This window comes from Meleagris gallopavo, chromosome 1, assembly GCF_000146605.3.
Source record: "Meleagris gallopavo isolate NT-WF06-2002-E0010 breed Aviagen turkey brand Nicholas breeding stock chromosome 1, Turkey_5.1, whole genome shotgun sequence".
NCBI lineage: Eukaryota > Metazoa > Chordata > Aves > Galliformes > Phasianidae > Meleagris > Meleagris gallopavo.
Window position 1 is genome coordinate 135,273,083 of NC_015011.2, and position 18,180 is coordinate 135,291,262.

Below are 18,180 nucleotides of genomic sequence, written 5' to 3' on the forward strand. Positions count from 1 at the left end.
TGATTTATTTCAGCACAGTGTTTTGTTAGCAATTAAACAATGTTTGAGTAGGTGATATTTGGATAGATTATGTTTAAGGGATTGTATTTGTGAAAAAAAAAATTATCTTTATCCAGACAAAGAGCAGCAAGATTGCCATCTTAATAAGCCAAGTACAAAGAGAAAAAGGTATTCGCAGAGCATAATCGTAGCCATATGAAGCAAATGCGAGCAATAGAAAAGCTATTGGTTAATCTTAAGCTAAGAAAATGTTGTAAAGGAAACAGGTCCTCATCTGTATTGCACAAATCCTGCTAAAATCCGTCAGAACTTTATCTGTGACTTTCCCTGGCTCTGATAGTGAAATACACCATGTTAGGAACCAAGGAGCCTGTTACAGCACCAATCTGCTTCAAAATCAACTGTTCTAATCCTAGAGCTACAGCTTTTTAAACAATAACTTACCATAAGAAGAGTTATCTTGCAATTAATCTTTGCTCATGAGCAGTTTAGCTGGAATATCAGTGACTATTTGTGAGAACACAAACTGAATTGTATTATTCTTCTCTCTTTCATCTAAGGCCAGCCAGGTCGCCCCGGTAGCCCTGGGCTACCAGGCATGCCTGGTCGCAGCGTTAGCATCGGCTACCTGCTGGTGAAGCACAGCCAGTCTGACCAAGAGCCAATGTGCCCAATTGGCATGAACAAACTCTGGAGTGGCTACAGCCTACTGTACTTCGAGGGACAAGAGAAAGCACACAACCAGGACCTAGGTACGTGCAGGTGTTGCCAGCAGCAGCCTCAACTCCATGCCAGTGACTGAAAAGAAGAAAAAGAAATGGAACTTAGAGAAGGCTTGGATTTCAGTATGCAAGCTTAGGAAGCATCAAAAAGAGAAGATAAAAACTGTATGTCTCCATAGATTGTCCCTGAGAGAGATCATGCAATTGTAAAGCCAGTGGCACATTATGGACTGCAAGGTTTTACTGACACTCACTTAGGAAAGAGCAGGAAACTGAACACTTGCATTCTGCAAGAATGATTGCCATAATTTCCTTTTTTTCTTTTTTTAACAGGGCTGGCTGGCTCCTGCTTGGCTCGTTTCAGTACAATGCCATTCCTCTACTGTAACCCTGGGGATATTTGTTATTATGCAAATCGAAATGACAAATCCTACTGGCTCTCAACTACAGCACCTCTTCCAATGATGCCCGTGGCAGAAGAAGAAATTAGGCCATATATCAGCCGCTGCTCTGTGTGTGAGGCCCCAGCTGTGGCAATTGCTGTCCATAGCCAAGAAGCTTCCATTCCTCGCTGCCCCGAAGGCTGGCGCAGTTTGTGGATTGGATATTCCTTCCTTATGGTATTTGTTCTCCAGTGTCGCATTCTGTATCGCACTAGATTTGAAGTATGAGTCTTAGATACTAGGAAGGCTGCTCTGTCTTAGATTCAGTAGCATGAAAACGATGCTTCATCCTGAGGACCTGGGGAACAACAAAAGTCATTCCTAGGAAGCAAAAATGAGAAGCAAAATTCTTGTGAATTGCAGAGAAAATGGCTAGAATAGTAATTTGGAGTCCTTTGTCAGAATAGCATCTGAAGTCTTTATGTACAAAGTGTTTGAGAGCAGAACACCGGGACAGCTGTGGCTTAGAAGGTAAAACCATGCTGAGGTGCAACCAAAGCCTACAAAGCATTTTCACAGCTAGAAAAAGAGTCAGGGATCTACCTCACTATTAAGAAGCTGATCTGAGGAAAAACAAGATAAATCCCCTTCTTTTGGATATTGAAAATCATTGCTATTTAGATTAGCTGCAAAAATGTTACACTTAGTCTGGAAAGAGAGAGTGTCTCCTGTTGCTTTAAAAGTTAATCTTCAATGTATTCCCCCTAAGCAGCTGAGGCCCCTGGGTGTGCTCAGCGCAGAGCAGAGGAGCTGAGGGGAGGCCTGATGGCGGCTGCAGCTCCTCACAGGGAGCGGAGGGGCAGCGCTGAGCTCTGCTCTGTGTGACAGCGACAGGGCCCGAGGGAACGGCATGGAGCTGTCAGGGGAGGGGCAGCTGGGGGTCAGGGAAAGGGGCTGCACCACAGGGCGTTGGGCACGGAACAGGATGCCCAGGGCTGTGGGCACCGCCCTCAGTGCCGGAGTTCAAGGAGCCATGTTGTTAAGGCTGGAAAAATAGAATAAGATTCGCTTGGCAGAAATCATCACAGAATATCTCAAGTTAATCTTTTCCACAAACTATTTGCTTTTCAAAAGTTTCAGCTTTTCTTTTTTATGAAAAGAAGGGGAAAAAAAAGGAAATTTGATATTTTTCATTTAAGTTATAGAAAGAAGATTTGAAAAAAGGCAGATCGGGTTTTTTACAAGCCTTATATTTGACCTTTCTCTTGCTTCTTTGAAAAGCCCTTGATAGCAATCTCATAGTTCCTTCACAGGAATGCCAAGGATTAATTGTTTGTAAAGGTAAACATTCAGCGTTGTTAAGGGCAAAGCTGTCACCTTAGCAAGAAGCTTTTGCCAGGACAGAGTCTGCCAGCACCACAGAACATACAGTGAGAAGTGTTTTAGAAGAGTCAGATCTTCAGTATCCCATCTAATACGCCAAGCGAGTGAAGTATTTGACATACACATTTTTTCACTTCTCATGCAACTGTTGAAAGAGAACGGAAACATGCTTCTGGTTATTTCAGGGTACATATTGTTTTACTTCCGTGGTTGAAATTTGTCACCTCCTTCCCTTGGGTAAGGCGCAATCATGAAGGAGTCACCAAGGACTCCTGCCCAGGCAGCCTTGGAGATTGGTTAAGATTTCATGTGGAAAGGGTACACAGGTGTAGTGCTTCCTAGAAAGGTGTAACCCTTGCAGAGGGACAAGAAGCTCTGGCCAGTAAAAAGGAAGCTGTTGGAGACACAGAGTTGGTGTACACTGAGCATAGGAATGTCACGGTCCTTGTCCTCAGGTTGCCGAGCAGGACTGCTCCCAACCCAGTGCTTGTAGAACACATGTAATTTTTTTCTGGCTGCTTTGTAGATCCAACAGCAGAGGCCTCAAAGCTGTGAATCATAGAATTGCTCAGGTTGGAAAACACCTTAAAGATCATCGAGTCCAACCACAACCTAACCATACTACCCTAACTCTAACAACCCTCCGCTAAATCATGTCCCTAAGCACCACATCCAAACGGTTTTTAAACACATCCAGGGATGGTGACTCAACCACCTCCCTGGGGAGCCTATTCCAGTGCTTAACCACCCTTTCTGTAAAGAAGTGTTTCCTGATATCCAAGCTAAATTTACCCTGGTGCAACTTAAGGCCATTTCCCCTCATCCTGTCACCTGTCACCAGTGAGAAGAGACCAACCCCGCTCTTGCTGTAAGCACCTTTCAGGTATTGGAAGGGAGCAATAAAGTGTCCCCTCAGCATCCTTTTCCCCAAACTGAACAGCCCCAGTTCCTTCAGTCTCTCCTCGTAGGCCATATTCTCCAAGCCCTTCAGCAGCCTTGTTGCCCTTTTTTGGACCTGAGCATCTCAGTGTCCTTTCTGTACTGAGGTGCCCAAAACTGAACACAGTACTTGAGGTGAGGCCTCACCAGTGCCGAGTACAGGGGCAAGATTACTAGTTCAGCCCTTCTACTTACCAACTTTGTTTATCTAGAGGGATGCTAGAACAGCTTCACTCTGAAGCTTTATAGCTTAGTACATCATCTTGTGATTTGTAACACAGCCCACGGGTTGTGTTAAAAAAAAACAAATCTAAAATCTCAGCAACATGCAACCCTGCCCACAGGTCAGACTCCTTCGCTCCACTCCAAGGCCACTTGTCTTCCTTGTGGATATGAACATGGTGGGCCTCTGAGTGTAAACCAAGGCAGTAATGTTATAAAAGTTAGGGACTTTTATAATACAGTACTTACTGAAATGTAAGCAGGCAAGCATACTTACCCAGCAGGTTTCTTCCTACATTTATTGAACTATTTAGCAAGTGTATTTTCCATCTGCTTTCATTTGTATTGCAAATTCCTTCAGTTTTTAAGAGAAAATTAAACCCTGTCACTTCTGCAGCTGTACAGCCCTCAGGCAGACCAGGAATGCCTGTTTTGTCAGAGATTCCTTTGACAGAACACAAGTAACATTAGTTTGTTACTACTGTCTGTGTCAAAGGTAGCAGCTGAGCGGTTTCAGATGCATAAACTTGGTGTAATTTGCAGTTAATGAACATCTGATAGAGGGAACCTACTTATTTGTACAGAAGCCAAGTCTTTGTTTCCATGGAGTTCCTTATATGCAATGTGGAATAAATAAGACTTTATAATAAGGAAAATTCAAGTTAGATACATGGAAAAACAACCTTCTCAGTGACAACAATCAGAAGAACAGGGTTGCCCATGGAAGTGGTGGAAAATCCATCCTCGGATATCTCAACAACTTGACTGTGCCCTGGAACAACCCAGTGCAACTTTGAAGCTAGGCCTGCTTTGAGCAGAGGACTGGCTGAAGTGACGCTGAAAGGGCCCTTTCTCACCTTCATGATTCCTCATTTATAAGATTTGCAACAGGGAGAATCCTAACTCTAGAAAAGATGTTTGTCAGAAATGACATCAACGCTTGAGATAGTTCCTTACTATAAAGCATAGCCAAACCCTTAAGTCTTACACAGCTGCAGGATCAGTCACTCTGGATTTAAGAATTAGGAGAATTTCTAGTGCTTTTCCTGTCTTCCCACGCATAATTTGTTGATGGCATTGAGATTGTGCTCTGAACACTGCCTTCCTTGTCTCCTTTAGCACACTGCAGCCGGTGATGAAGGTGGAGGGCAGTCGCTGGTCTCTCCTGGGAGCTGCCTGGAAGATTTCAGGGCTACTCCTTTCATCGAGTGCAATGGGGCACGTGGAACCTGTCATTACTTTGCCAATAAGTACAGCTTCTGGCTCACTACGATTGACCAGCCCTTCCAAAGCAAGCCCTCTGCAGATACACTCAAGGCAGGACTCATCCGAAGCCATATCAGCAGATGTCAAGTCTGTATGAAAAATTTATAGAAGCCTTTCATAGTATAAGGAACCTGCTTACCATCTAGTACTTGTACAGTGAAACCTTCTAGGATGTTTAGACATTTGAATAAATCATGTTGGTGCTTTTTTAACTTATTACCTCAAAAGCTGAACGGAAAGATAATTTTTAAAAGTGTATAAAAGCAAAACAAGTGTAACACAAGTTAATACACAGACCTAGTGCTGTGTTCTTCTGCTATACAGTACATATATATGTTTTTGCTAGTCTAACAGATGTTGCAAATACTCACGCCTTTGAAGCACAAAAAACTTCAGAAATAAAAGCTTACCGTGGTCAGATACCCACTGCGTTTACTTTAAGATAATATATACATCTCTTCTATTATGGTATTTGTCACGACACTAAACACTAACAGCTACAATTCAAACCATTAACACATAGTGATCACACTGAGCGTTAAAGCCTTGCAAAATTTTGACATTGTACAGTGGAAGGTGCTTACATCCAGCATTAAAATGCATGACTATTTTATGATCAGGCATCTCAACATAGTCAGAGCTTTTTATTATATTTGTGGGGTTTTTTTTAAGTCTCACTATTTCCTAGCACTTTGTCACTAGAAATAGAGAAGCCCACAATTGAATGACCACAAAATGCTATCCCTTCCTGTGTTGGTTAGGAGACTATACAGTAATGATTAGCATATTGTTTTACAAGTCTGGCCATTTTTTTCTAGATGTGCTCCAGACACTGCTCTCAGACATAGCGTTTGAATGTTGGGTGCTCCCCAATGGAGCCAGGAGTTGGACTCAGTGATCACAGAATCACAGAATGGCCCGGGTTGGAAGGGACCTCAAGGATCATGAATCTCCAACCCCCCGCCACATGCAGGGCCACCAACCTCCCCATTTAATACTAGACCAGGCTGCCCAGAGCCCCATCCAATCTGGCCTTGAACACCTCCAGGGACGGGGCATCCACAACCTCTCTGGGCAGCCTGTTCCAGCACCTCACCACTCTCTGTAAAGAACTTCCCCCTGACATCCAACCTAAATCTTCCCACCCTCAACTTAAAACCATTTCCCCTTGTCCTGCAGTTATCTACCCTTTCAAAGAGTTGATTCCCCTCCTGTTTGTAGGCTCCCTTTAGGTACTGAAAGGCTGCAATAAGGTCATCCCACAGCTTTCTCTTCTCCAGACTGAACAAGCCCAGCTCCCTCAGCCTGTCTTCGCAGGGGAGGTGCTCCAGTCCCCAGTCATCTTCGTGTCTATCCTCTGGACCCTCTCAAACAGCTCTCTGTCCTTCTTGTACTGGGGGCTCCAGACCTGGACACAGTACTCCAGATGGGGCCTCACAAGAGCAGAGTAGAGGGGACAATCACCTCCCTGTCCCTGCTGGTCACTCCTCTTCTGATGAAGCCCAGGATACCATTTGCTTTCTGAGCTGCAAAAGCTCAGAATTTTTCATCCACCAAATTTTTCACCCACCCGGACCCCTAGGTCCTTCTCTGCAGGGTGCTCTCAAGGACTGCTCCTTCCAGTCTGTATAAATGCATGGGATTCCTCTGGCTCAAGTTCAAAACCTTGCACTTTGCTGTGTTGATCCTCATTAGGTTCACCCAGGCCCACCTTTCAAGTCTGTTGAGGTTCCTCTGAATGGCATCCCTTCCTTCCACCATGTCAAACGCACCACCGTGACAATATGATCCTTGTGGTTCCCTTCCAACTCGGGATACTCCATGGTGCTGTGATTTACAAAGGTCCACTGTGTTGTGGGCATTCACCTGTGTGATGCTACTCACAGCAGCACTGAGTGGTTTTGAATTGCAGCTCTTCCCCTTTGAAAGCAGCCACTCACCACAAATAGTGACTGTGTGCTGCTGCAGCAGCAGTCGCATATAGGAGAGGCTTTCCAGGTCAGCTTATTGCTCGATGCCACATCACCTCCAAAGCTGGAGCCCATGCTCGTGAAAACAAAGGGGAAGGAAGCAGGGCATTTATTTAGCACCATCTCTTCCCATGAAGAACTGTGTCATTGCATGCCAGGCTTGGGAAATGCCCCAAATAGCCAGCTCTTCCCTTCTAGAGAAGAAAGCAATTTAATCCAATTGTCTGTCATTGCTGCAGGAGAGGGGGGGGAAGAATCAGTTGCAAATTATTCTCTTCCTCCTGGCAAACTCTGGTTATATATTCCCAAACACCAAAAACTGAAATGAAAAATAATTGCTGATATCAAAGTCACTGGTTCACTCCTGCTTCGGGTGCTTATTGGCTTTTGTAATTACATTCCATCCTCACTGTGTCATAAATAAATGGGTTTTTTGTACACCTCTATTTGTTGATTATTTCAATTTTTTAACAGGTTTTGCTGTTGTTGTTGTTGTTTTCCTATAAAATGCGTATGCACGGCTCTTTTGAATTGCTTTGTATCTAAGGCAATTAAAAAAAAGAGGCACTGCTATAAAGAACCTTCTTGAAATTCAAACTCTTCAACCAGTAATACACTTTGAGGCACTTAAATCCTTCCGAGAGGAAACCTGCAGTTCAGGAGCTGCTCATTTAGGCTGACGTGGTGGTATTTCATCTGTTGTCACAAAGGGGAATTTAAGTCAATAAATGGTGATGCAGCAAATTAAAGCTAAATATTATTCACGTTCACCAATGTCCAGGAAACCAACATTGACCAACTTCAACAAGTGTTACCTCTGCAAAAATGTAAAGTGCAAGTGAAGATGAAGTTCTCAGCCAGCAGGGTTTCTGGCCTATATTAGTTGTGTATGTAATTACACAGATCCACAAATGGAGAATTTCCCTGTGCTTGAAATCAGCTCACTGATCATACTGGAGCGAAATCTGCCACTATTTCTTTCAGCTAAACTAAATCCCTAGAATTGCAAACGCTGCCATCTGCATCAGCCAAATCTATTCCACATTTGCCCGTCCCTTCAGATTGCACACAGTGGTGACAAACACCTGAGAGTCATCACTTTGCCTCTTCCAAATCTTGCCAGACAGACACTGCTGTGGGACAACTGAACATAACATCACTGGGGATTTTTACAGTTTGCAATGCCTGTAGTGCAGCAGCTGAAATGTCTTAAGAGCATTCAAATTGAAGTTATACAAACCCGTAAAAACTATTGTGTCAGCAGCAACAGCTAAGCATTCATGACTTCAATGACTGATGCATTGCCTAATCTTCTTTTGCAGCTAGTTCATTTTGAGGAATTCAGCAGATGGGTCCTTCCCAAAAGTTGCATTTCCTCTCTCGTTTCTGACTCGCAAGCCGTTTGCTCAGCATTGTACACCAGAACAGTATGAGTCAAAATGCGGGCATGGGTCAAGAAACGAGGAGGGGGAAAAAAAATCATGCTGTGCACGTGCAAAGTTTCATATTTTGTTTGTGTATGTCATGTGCTTCAGATCCATGCACTTACTGTTTAGAAACTTAGGGTTCTAAACATAGCACTTCTGTTTTCTAAGCTTCTGCTGCTTGAAAATACCGTGAAGTGGAGCATGCTTCTGAGTCTGGAGAAAGGTCAGCAAGGATACATCCTCCTCCTCAGGCAGTGGAGCACTGCTGCACCAGTACAGCTGTAGTAAAAAAATCAGTGCAACTTGACCAGGTGACACCAATGTTTTTCTCACTGTATCAACCAACTCTGCCAAGTACACACTGCATGATTGGGCTTGTCCAAGGCAGCTGGAAATAGAACAGCAGCAAGGCACAGCAGCAGGCATGCCCCTGTAACAGGCGGTATCCAATTGCTGCCAGCAGGCAGGGTGCATGCTCACCCCTTTATGGGTTTGGCTGCACCTTATCTGGGCAACAGACTGCAGCCCTACCCCTGCCTCGCTCCAGCACCACTTTCAAGACACTCGCTCGCTCTGCTTTCAGTCTGAATACTGTTGGGCTTTCCACTGTGACATGGAGAAGGGCATGGCCAAGCCAAAACAGGCAAACACAGCCCAGCCTTGGCTGCAGACCCACCATTGCCTGCCCCATCCAGAGCTACCTCTCAGGTGGCAGCCTGGCCCAGCCGGTACAGGCAGGCCCATGTCTCATGTTCACCTGGTGTCACCAAAAATAGATCTGCTTTGCTGTCTGCATGCTCCATATAATCTAGACAAACGTAACATGGAAAAGAGGGAACAATAAGTACTTGGAAAATAAGTTTCCTTGTCTGCAACAGGGCAGGCAGAGCTTCATACAACACTGGCAACCCTCATGCAGAGGCATACCCATGCACAGCCATGAGAGGCCCGAGTCGAGACCACGCACTGGAACTGTTAATGAGAAAAGCAGCTTTGGGAGGGCAACACAAAACTTGGCAGGACACAGAAGAGCTGGCATTAAGGAGGAACACAGCCAAGATGTGCCCAAAGGGCACAGCCACATACTGCCTCAGCACTCAGGAGATTGGAATTTTGGCTGACTGGAGAGCTCAGCCTCTGCTTGCCTGGTGTCAAAAATCCCCCTGTGCAGCTTCTGCCCATCACCACAGGCAATGGCGCCCACTGCAGCCCCCGCGCTGGTGGCATCCCCAGGCTCATTGCAACTGCACAACCCCAAATCATGTCAGGACAGCAGCTCTCCTGCACCATTTCACTTTCCTGAAGTGGTTGCTTTTTTCTATATGACCACGTGTTAGCTGGGGAAGTTATTAAGATGAGAAAAAGTAGGATACGTGCATCAATACTGTGCTGTCAAATGGAGCTCAGCTGTAGCAGAGCTTAAGTTACTAATTAAAAAAAAAGAAAACCTACATCAAGTCCCATAAACCTTCAAGTTTTGCTTGAATGTGACTTCAGAAAGCAGCGAAGAAACAGGGCCAGCACGCACACTGAACAACCCAGGTTCCCTCCTAAGCTCTTACCAATAGCCTCCATGTACTGCTGGGTCTCCTGGGTTCTGCTATGCACTCCCTTGTCCCCCATGGTTGGCAAAGCAAAACCATAAATGGTATATTCCACAAGTGTAGCCCTGTGGGCAAAGAATGGGTCCTGTTGCATCCTTTTCAGTAAAAATATCTAAGAGCTTTTGGAAAGACTGTAGGGATGTAGCAAAGCCAGTGGCAGATCTTTCACAGACCACTTTGGTCACAAACAAGACCAAGTATACTGCAATACACTTGCAACAAGGAAATAAAGCTATTTCAACCTTCACCCTGATGGGAAAGAGCTAAGCTGCTCAAGAGGACATACTGGTAAAAAAAAAAAAAAAAAGTTTAAATATATACTCAGTAATAATATAGTTCCTCATTCATCTGGGAGCGGTCTCCCTGTGTACCAAACAACCATGAACTGGGTAGGACACAGAGAGAGGAAAATGCATATAAACAGCTAACTTTCTAGTTTTGAGAAACCACGCCAGAAGCGTCTCTAGAAAGATGAAGGAGACCCTGCAGAAGAACCAGAAGAACTGGAAATATGTATAGTATTCAGTGTCTGTGTGGGACACTGGTTGGGAAGCTCTAGGAGCAGTATGAAGCGTTAGCCCTCCTGTTTACTGCAGGCAGAAGAGATGCCATGCACCTCATTAGCACTCCTTGGTACGCTTTCTATTGTACAAAAGAGAGTTTCTTTTCTTATTCCTCCTGCTTTAGCCACAAAAAAGAGCTACAGGAGACTAAAAAAGCCAAGCCCACATTAGAATTCACAGTAACAAAGCCTCCATTTTAACAGTACATATCCACAGTGAATTTAATAGCACAGCTTCAGAATCTTACAATGCCAGACCTGACAGTAATTTCTTTATTAGCTACATATATAAATTATACCTGGATTTTCTTTTTTTCTTTTTTTCTTTTTTTTTTTTTTAAGTATAAAAAAGGTACCATGCATTCTATCTTCCAAAGTCAGAATCACAAGGGAAAAGATGATAACCATTTGAAAGCTGCATAGATTATACAAATAGATTGTCTACACGTAACATGAAGTGGCGAGTCATTAAAAATAAGACTTCTTCTAAACTGTTCAAATGATTGTCACTATCAAATGTACCAACACAAGTTGCCCTCAGAGCCCTTGGAAACTGGTACGTCCTCCATCACTTCATCCCATTCTCATACACAGAGTTTCTCAGAAACATTTAATGCTCAGGAGACTCCATGGTGTTTTTTCTGTTGTGTTTAGCGGTTGTTTTGTTTTTTCTTCTTCCATGTAAGCCATTACAGTCTATTTATTCTTTGCTTTTTCCTCTCTGGAGTGCTGCAAACACTCCTCTGTTTGCCACAGTGGGCAGCCCCTCCCCCTTTTTTTGCCACATAACTTTCAGGCACAACACCCAGATTTTGTCCTTTTGGCCGGTTTATAGTCAGTAATGTCTACAGTCTGCGATGGTCCCTCAGCTTTCTGCCGTACGATTATTGGTACGACCATGTCAAACACAGTTTCAAAGAGGTAGTCCACCTTATATCCCGTTTTCGCACTGGTCTCAAAGCACATTTTCTCAGCGGCTGGAACATCCTTCTCATCCAGCATTTTGTATTTCAGAATCTTCTTATAGAGCGCAATCGCATCCTCCACGCGGACTTGTTTCCGTACCTTTGAGCTGCAGCCGGCAACGGCCTTCTCAGGTCTGTTTTCATCAGGTGGCAAAGCACAGTCATCGCTGAGGTCCACTTTATTCCCAACGATTGCAAAGATGCAGTCAGCACTGGCGCTGTCTGTCAGTGCCAGGAACCTGTCCTCCAGCTCCGCCAGGCTCTGCAGGCTGTTCACGTCATATGTCAGGATGACGGCGGCTGCTCCTCTGCAGTACATCGATCCCAAGCCATGAAACTGTTCCCGGCCTGGAAAAGGTTTAAATGTTAGTGTGCAGGAAGCTGCATTACTAACAGAGTTAAAAAGTTTCAGAAAATTCAAACCAATTCCACATGATGGTTTTTTTTTTCCCCTTCTTTCTTTTCTTTAAGAGCGCAACAGTGCCACAGAGCAGCTCAGCAAAATGCAAGCTGATTCAGAGCAGAGAATCTGTAAAGATGAGCAACCATGCAAGAGTGGAAAAGCAAACACAGTTGCAAGAAGAAAAAAATAAATTAAAAAAAAAATTGAGTATTAATTTATGCCCCACGAATGACCATCCTGCTCACATCCACATATGTCCCATTTCACCTATCTAGTCATTTATAAACACAAAATAAGTTCTATTGTGTTGAATTCTGCTAGAATTCATAACTAGATACATGTTTTCTAAGTACATCCAGTTCAAAAAACTTGCATCAAAGTTAGCAATTCACTTCTCAGATTTTGAAAGTTGGTGGCAGCCTCGGCTGCAGCAATGATGAGATAGCACAGTTTAGGCTCTTGCGACGCTGTTTAATATCTTCATCAGTGATCTGTATAAAGGGACAGAGCATACTCTCAGCACGTTTGCAGATGATACAAAGCCGGGAGGCATGGCTGAATGGCAGCACAGCCTTCTGGTGTGCCAGAAGCAAGACCTGGACAGACCAGATAGTTGGGCAAAGAGGAACCTCAAGAGGTTCCATAAAGGCAATTGTAGAGTTCTACGCCTGGGAGGAATAACTGCACAAACCGTACAAGTCAGGTGTTGATCTGCTGGAAAGGAGCTCTGCAAAGAAGGGCCCAAGTGCCCTCGTGGCTGACAGGTTGGTGATGAGCCAGCAGCGTGCCCCAAGATCAAGAAGGCCAATGCATCCTAGGGTGCATTAAAAAGAGCATGGCTAGGAGGTCAAGGCAGGCAATCCTCTCTGCTCTGCCCTGGTGAAGCCACATCTGGAGAACTATGTCCAGTTCTGGGCTTCCTGATTCAAGAAAGACAGGGAACTTCTAGAGATTCCAGTGGAGATCTACAAGGATGATTTAGGGCCTGGAGCATCTCCCTTATGATGAAAGGCTGGGCTAATCAGCCCAGAGAAGAAAAGACAGGGGGATCTTATCAACACTTATAAATATCTAAAAGGCAGTGGTTAAGAGGATGGGGCCAGGCTCTCTTCATTGGTGCCCAGTGATAGGATGAGGGGTGGTGGGCACAAACTGGAACACGGGAAGTTCCATCTGAATATGACAGAGAACTTATTTCCTATAAGAGTGATTGAGCACTGGAGCGGGTTGCCATAGAGAGGCTGTGGAGTCTCCTTCTCTGGAAATACTCAAAACCCGCCTGGACACTTTCCTTCATGACCTGCTCTAAGGAACCAGCTTTAGCAAGTGGCTGGACTAGATGCACCTCCAGAGGTTCCTCCCAACTCCTATGGTTCTGTGATTGTGATTTTGCAAGCAGTTTAGTCCTGTGCTACTCATCCCCAGTTCTTACATACATTGGCTTTACAGGAAGAGACTCCTGATCTTTAGAATATGGCATGGTATACACCTGTCCCACTTGTACTTTTTTAGTGCATTAAACACAACATAAATGAACACTAATTTCACTTTAACAGTAATTTACTTTCCAATTTACTTGTCCTGTTCATTACTCAATAACCAACAATCAATAGCCACATTTTTCTTCCTCTTCATCATTCAGTGAGTATCTTAACAGCACTTCCAGCTAAGCCTTTCTGGTCTCCTTCAGAGCTGTTTCTTGGAAGACAAAACTGGGAGGTGATCAATGTTTATCAGTAGTTACAAAGGGACTAAGCGAAATGAGACACAGGAAAATGTTTTCCTTTCCTACAGGAAACTGCAACTTTCCCTATACATCTACAGCATATGGAATTTTGCTCCAGCACCTTCACTTTTCTTCTCAAAACTGGATGAAGATCAAATACGTCAGATTTCAAACAGCCATCAAGGTCAACCTTCAGTCACTACCAAACAAAACTGTGATTGAACGAAGAAAAGGAGACAGCCAAGAAGGTGGCTCCGACTACACTCTTTCAAACATCAAACATCATAATTGATAAATTCTTTTCATACAATCTCTTTGCACAAGGCCTCCATTTACAGAATGTCTGGGAATTATCTAAATAATCTTATTATTCCTTTTTTTTTTACTTTTTTTTTTTTTTGCAGGAAGCTACTGATCACTGAGAGTAACAGTATCACGAAATCATTGCAAGTGACTGTTGAATGGGAAAGGTAGAAATTCATGCTGAAAAACACAGGTCAGCGTACATTAGGAAAAACAGAGGTGTAAAGGAAGATGCTAAAGATGCTCAAAAATACAAAAACCTTTGTGTGAGTAAAAACAGTGGTATCTTTCAGGCTGGTGAATGACTGAAAAAGAGTATAAATGGACGTCCATAGATTCACGTGTAGTCTCCACTCCTTTCTCATAACATAAAAAATGGGGATCTCTCATCAAAAAAGCATGCACACAGTTAAAATACTTTGAAATACTTCCTTACACGGTGAATAATAGGAAATTACTGTCATATGACATTTCAGCAGTCAAAAGTTCAATGAATGGCCTTCAGGAAAGCATTAGGCAAAGCTTATGAAGAACTGCATCTGGGCAATTTTTGTGTAACTTCTGATTTGTTTCCTCCAGCAAGAAGAAATTCTTTAACCAGGAACATGGAAAGAAGAGGGCAAAAAAGAAAAGAGATGTTCTTGCTTGGTAAGGGAGAGGAAGATTGGGGTGTAGGAGAGATCACTGCTCTCCCACATTTCACTCTAATCCTATGTCCACTTTTGTGCTTTCAGTCACACTACAGCAGTCTTTAGAAGCCTGCGATTTTTCAGCAGAAGTTTGTGCCATGACCTACTTAGTTTTCCCCAAAATCCCGATTATACTGTGGTCTGGAAGCCACAATGGAACATATATTCTCCCTATTCTCCCACTTGAATTGCCTAAGCTAAAAAGCCAGCCCCCAAAATCATTTGCTGCAGCAACTGAATAGTAGAACAATACTACTGCTTGTTTTATAGAATTTGTATGCTAATCTAATCTTGCACAGCATAATATAAACTATGACACAATTACACTTTAACTACAGACTGACTGTTTCTACAGCTAACATATTGTTGAAAAGGGGGAAAAAAAGCGAAAGGAAGAATTTGCTTTGCATAAGGGATTAATTATATCAGAGGAATTATGGGCAGTCTTTCTCACTCACCCACACAACACAATCTACATAAACATGCAGAAAAATGCATAACTCACTTTTGCTGCAGTCCATCTCCTTGTACACATCACTTGTAGCACTCAGGCTGGAACACCCCTATAGGCAGAACGTCCCCAGAACTGCCCAAAGCATTTCAATTACTGCCTTAGCTATTCCTCAAGGTGCCAGCCAATATAATAAAAGCCAAAATAGTATCAGACATTAACATGAACTATCTTAATGCACAGTCACAGAATTGTCGGGGTTGGAAGGGACCTCTGGAAATCATGAAGTCCAAACCCCCTACTGAAGCAGTCAGCCACCCCTTCCCTAAGGTCAGTTATTTCTTGGTCTGGAACCAATGGGTCCCACTCCAACAACGTGGTTTTTTTGTTTTGTTTTAAACACCTAAACAGTAAACGCTGACTCCAAGAATTAAGCAATTTCACTACTGCAGAAAAAGAAAAGCAAAAGAAAAGAAAGGCAGAACTATATCAAATAATTTACAGTCAGAGGAATTGCAAGTACAAATCAACCACAAAGGAATACTAGGGAAAATTTTAAAGCCAAGCAACTAAAATTAATTTCCATTTTTCATTTTCACATTTTGTCTTATTTATATCAGTTTAACAACCCCAGTGGGCATATAATTATCTGCAGCACCATTTGTATTTCAGAGGCTCTTCCAACAATTACGTGTGGTAGAGGCATCACACACCCAGGAGCAGTGCAGCCGAGGAGCTCAAAATCCAAACTCAGTAACACAAAGTTCATAAGGATTCTGTGGGAGAAAGAAGGGAAAAGCAGATCTTGAAAGAGAGGGGGCTGAGAAATGAGCAAGGCTCAATTTAAAGACTGCTTGAGCAACGGTGGATGCCCAGGCTTGGTCAGCTAGCCTCCTGCAGCACCCTGCCTGCTGTTCCTTGGGTGAGAGCCCAAGCAGTCTCTGAAGTGCTGTTGATGTTTGGTAGGGCAGAAGATATCCTCCAGACAGATCTGAACGCGTTTCTCACCTACTACCTCTTCAAAGGTTTAAACTGCACCTTCTAAAGCAATGCAGCTTCCCACGCATAGTTCCAAGAAATCCTCCACTGGAAGAACGAGTTTTAAATCTCTCAGTATTGGGCACAGAGAAGAATGCAAAGCAGCCTTTCCCTCTTGAGGGAATAAAACACCACAAATACTAAAGAGCTAAAAAAAGATCTTCCAGATAGCACTGAAAAGAGTGATGTTGTTATTCTGATGTCAAAGTCAGAAAGGAGTTTCCAAGTTTCTGAAGTAAATACATAGAGTGGAAAGGTAGAAGCACATCAGTACTGTATCTAAAATTAACAAGAGCACACAATTGTCAAGACAGTTTTGGAGACAGTCCATAGGACCAGATCTCTCCCAAGGCTTTTCACTGTTGTTCGAGCAGGATTATAATCCAAGCAGAAGTCAAGAAGAAATAACACAAACATAAGGTATCTGCTACGCTTTCCCTTTTGATTTCTAATTCTTTTTTCAAGGAGGGTGTGAATCTGAGCACGCACAAAGTGGAACAGGAATTGTGCCCTAAGGAAATAGCCAAGATAGGAAAAAAAGAAGAAAAAAGAGAAAGTATGATACCCACAAGACAGCTCAGAGAACAGCACCAGAAAGAAGTGAGGATTCAGCTGCAGTGAGAGGAAGGTTCAAAGGGTGACCCTGTTGCCACTGAGTTGCTTCAGCAGGACCATCCGCGTGATCGCAAGTCTAGACAAAGAAGATCCTTCTCAAGAAACACATTTCCTTCTGTTTGCAGATAGAGCAATAAAGTTAGGACACTTTACATGACATTAGGGGAAACCGAGATCTGTGTTTGTGCATGTACACCAAGCTATGTGCAGACTATCAGAAAACAAGCAATAATGTCCTTGAAGGTTTCAGGAAAATTCCCCCACCCACAAATGACCTGGGCTACAGAGTTCTGACACTGATGAAGTCAAAGTTCTTCACTTCTTGTTCAATACTGAAATTTATTCGTTCTAGGCAGCTTTATCATGTCTCCCTTAAAGTCAGGATCCTTATTAAGACGAACTGGACTGTGGTTGTGGTTATCTGGGGATAAAAGTAAAGCTCTCCATCACAAAGGATTAACATGGAGGACATAAGTAGGAATTACTGGAAACAAATAAGTCTGAAAACACCAGATAGCTCAATTTTTACATACCCAGAAGCTTTCTGAATACATGACTTCCCAATCCATTTGAAATGCCAACATTTGGGTTTGCTTCCAGACAAAATTCCCAACAGAATAAAAGTCTTTGGGGAAGAAAAAAAAAAAAAGCAGAACAAAAACATGATGCCACTGAACTTTGAGTAACCAGAACATTCATTTAAGCTCCACCTTTCCCTAGCAGAATACATTCACAGTGTTATATTATAGAACATAATTGTGTATGTGGAAGCTTCGGAACACAACAGACCTCAAGCTCTACTGAAAATCAAGACACATTTATTTTATTAGCTCTCATTGCTCAGAAATTAATTAATGTTCGAGGTGTGAACTGCGTCCTACTTCAGGAGCTACTATTTAAGTTATTAAGTTATGGATATCTTGGCCAAATAAGAACATAATTTAAACATTGGAAAGTACAGATCTTAATACCCAAAGGGTTTCACTTTCATCTTGTAAAGTAGAAAGAGTTGTGCGGGGAAGAAGAAAATAACAGCTGCATTGGTTATGCGAACAAAGGACAAAGGAAAATAATTCAGTAATTCTGAAGAAAACCCACCAAAACCAAACAGCCAAGGAAGAGATCTCAACACAGTGTGTGGCTGGGAAAAGTCTACTGCATCTCCAAATGTAACTTACTCTAATTGCTAAGTCAAGTTTCTGTCTCATATTAAAGAAAGACTTAAAAGGGCAAAAAGAGTCACCCTCATTCCATAAATCTCCATCTAGGCTGGACTCACTGATCCTTATTGGTCCCTTCCAACTTGGGATATTCTATGGTTCTATGCTCTATGTTTTTGACTTAAAGAACAAACATGTCCAATTCTGATGGAGTCTGAGGTTCCAAATATCCTGCAAACATCCCCACTCTATAAACACAAATCATTTTAGGCCTGTAAAGCTATCTTTCTGCACGGCAGCCATTGACTGCTGTGTAAATTCTAAAATGCACCTTTCTAGTTTGCAACTAACA

General features: G+C 43.0%; 2 protein-coding genes across 2 annotated transcripts in view; one reads left to right on the plus strand and one right to left on the minus strand.

Annotated features, from left to right (window-relative positions):
• COL4A2 (collagen type IV alpha 2 chain) overlaps positions 1–5,337 on the plus strand; it is a 141,113-nt gene extending 135,776 nt beyond the window's left edge. Inside the window, exons 45-47 of the mRNA XM_010728555.2 lie at positions 561–752; positions 1,056–1,342; positions 4,769–5,337. Of these exons, the coding sequence (XP_010726857.1) occupies positions 561–752; positions 1,056–1,342; positions 4,769–5,023 (734 nt within the window). The 3' untranslated portion in view covers positions 5,024–5,337. The remainder of the gene's footprint in view (positions 1–560; positions 753–1,055; positions 1,343–4,768) is intronic.
• Positions 5,338–10,673: 5,336 nt separating this feature from the next.
• RAB20 (RAB20, member RAS oncogene family) overlaps positions 10,674–18,180 on the minus strand; it is a 23,143-nt gene continuing 15,636 nt past the window's right edge. Inside the window, exon 2 of the mRNA XM_003207847.3 lies at positions 10,674–11,791. Within this exon, the coding sequence (XP_003207895.2) occupies positions 11,271–11,791 (521 nt within the window). The 3' untranslated portion in view covers positions 10,674–11,270. The remainder of the gene's footprint in view (positions 11,792–18,180) is intronic.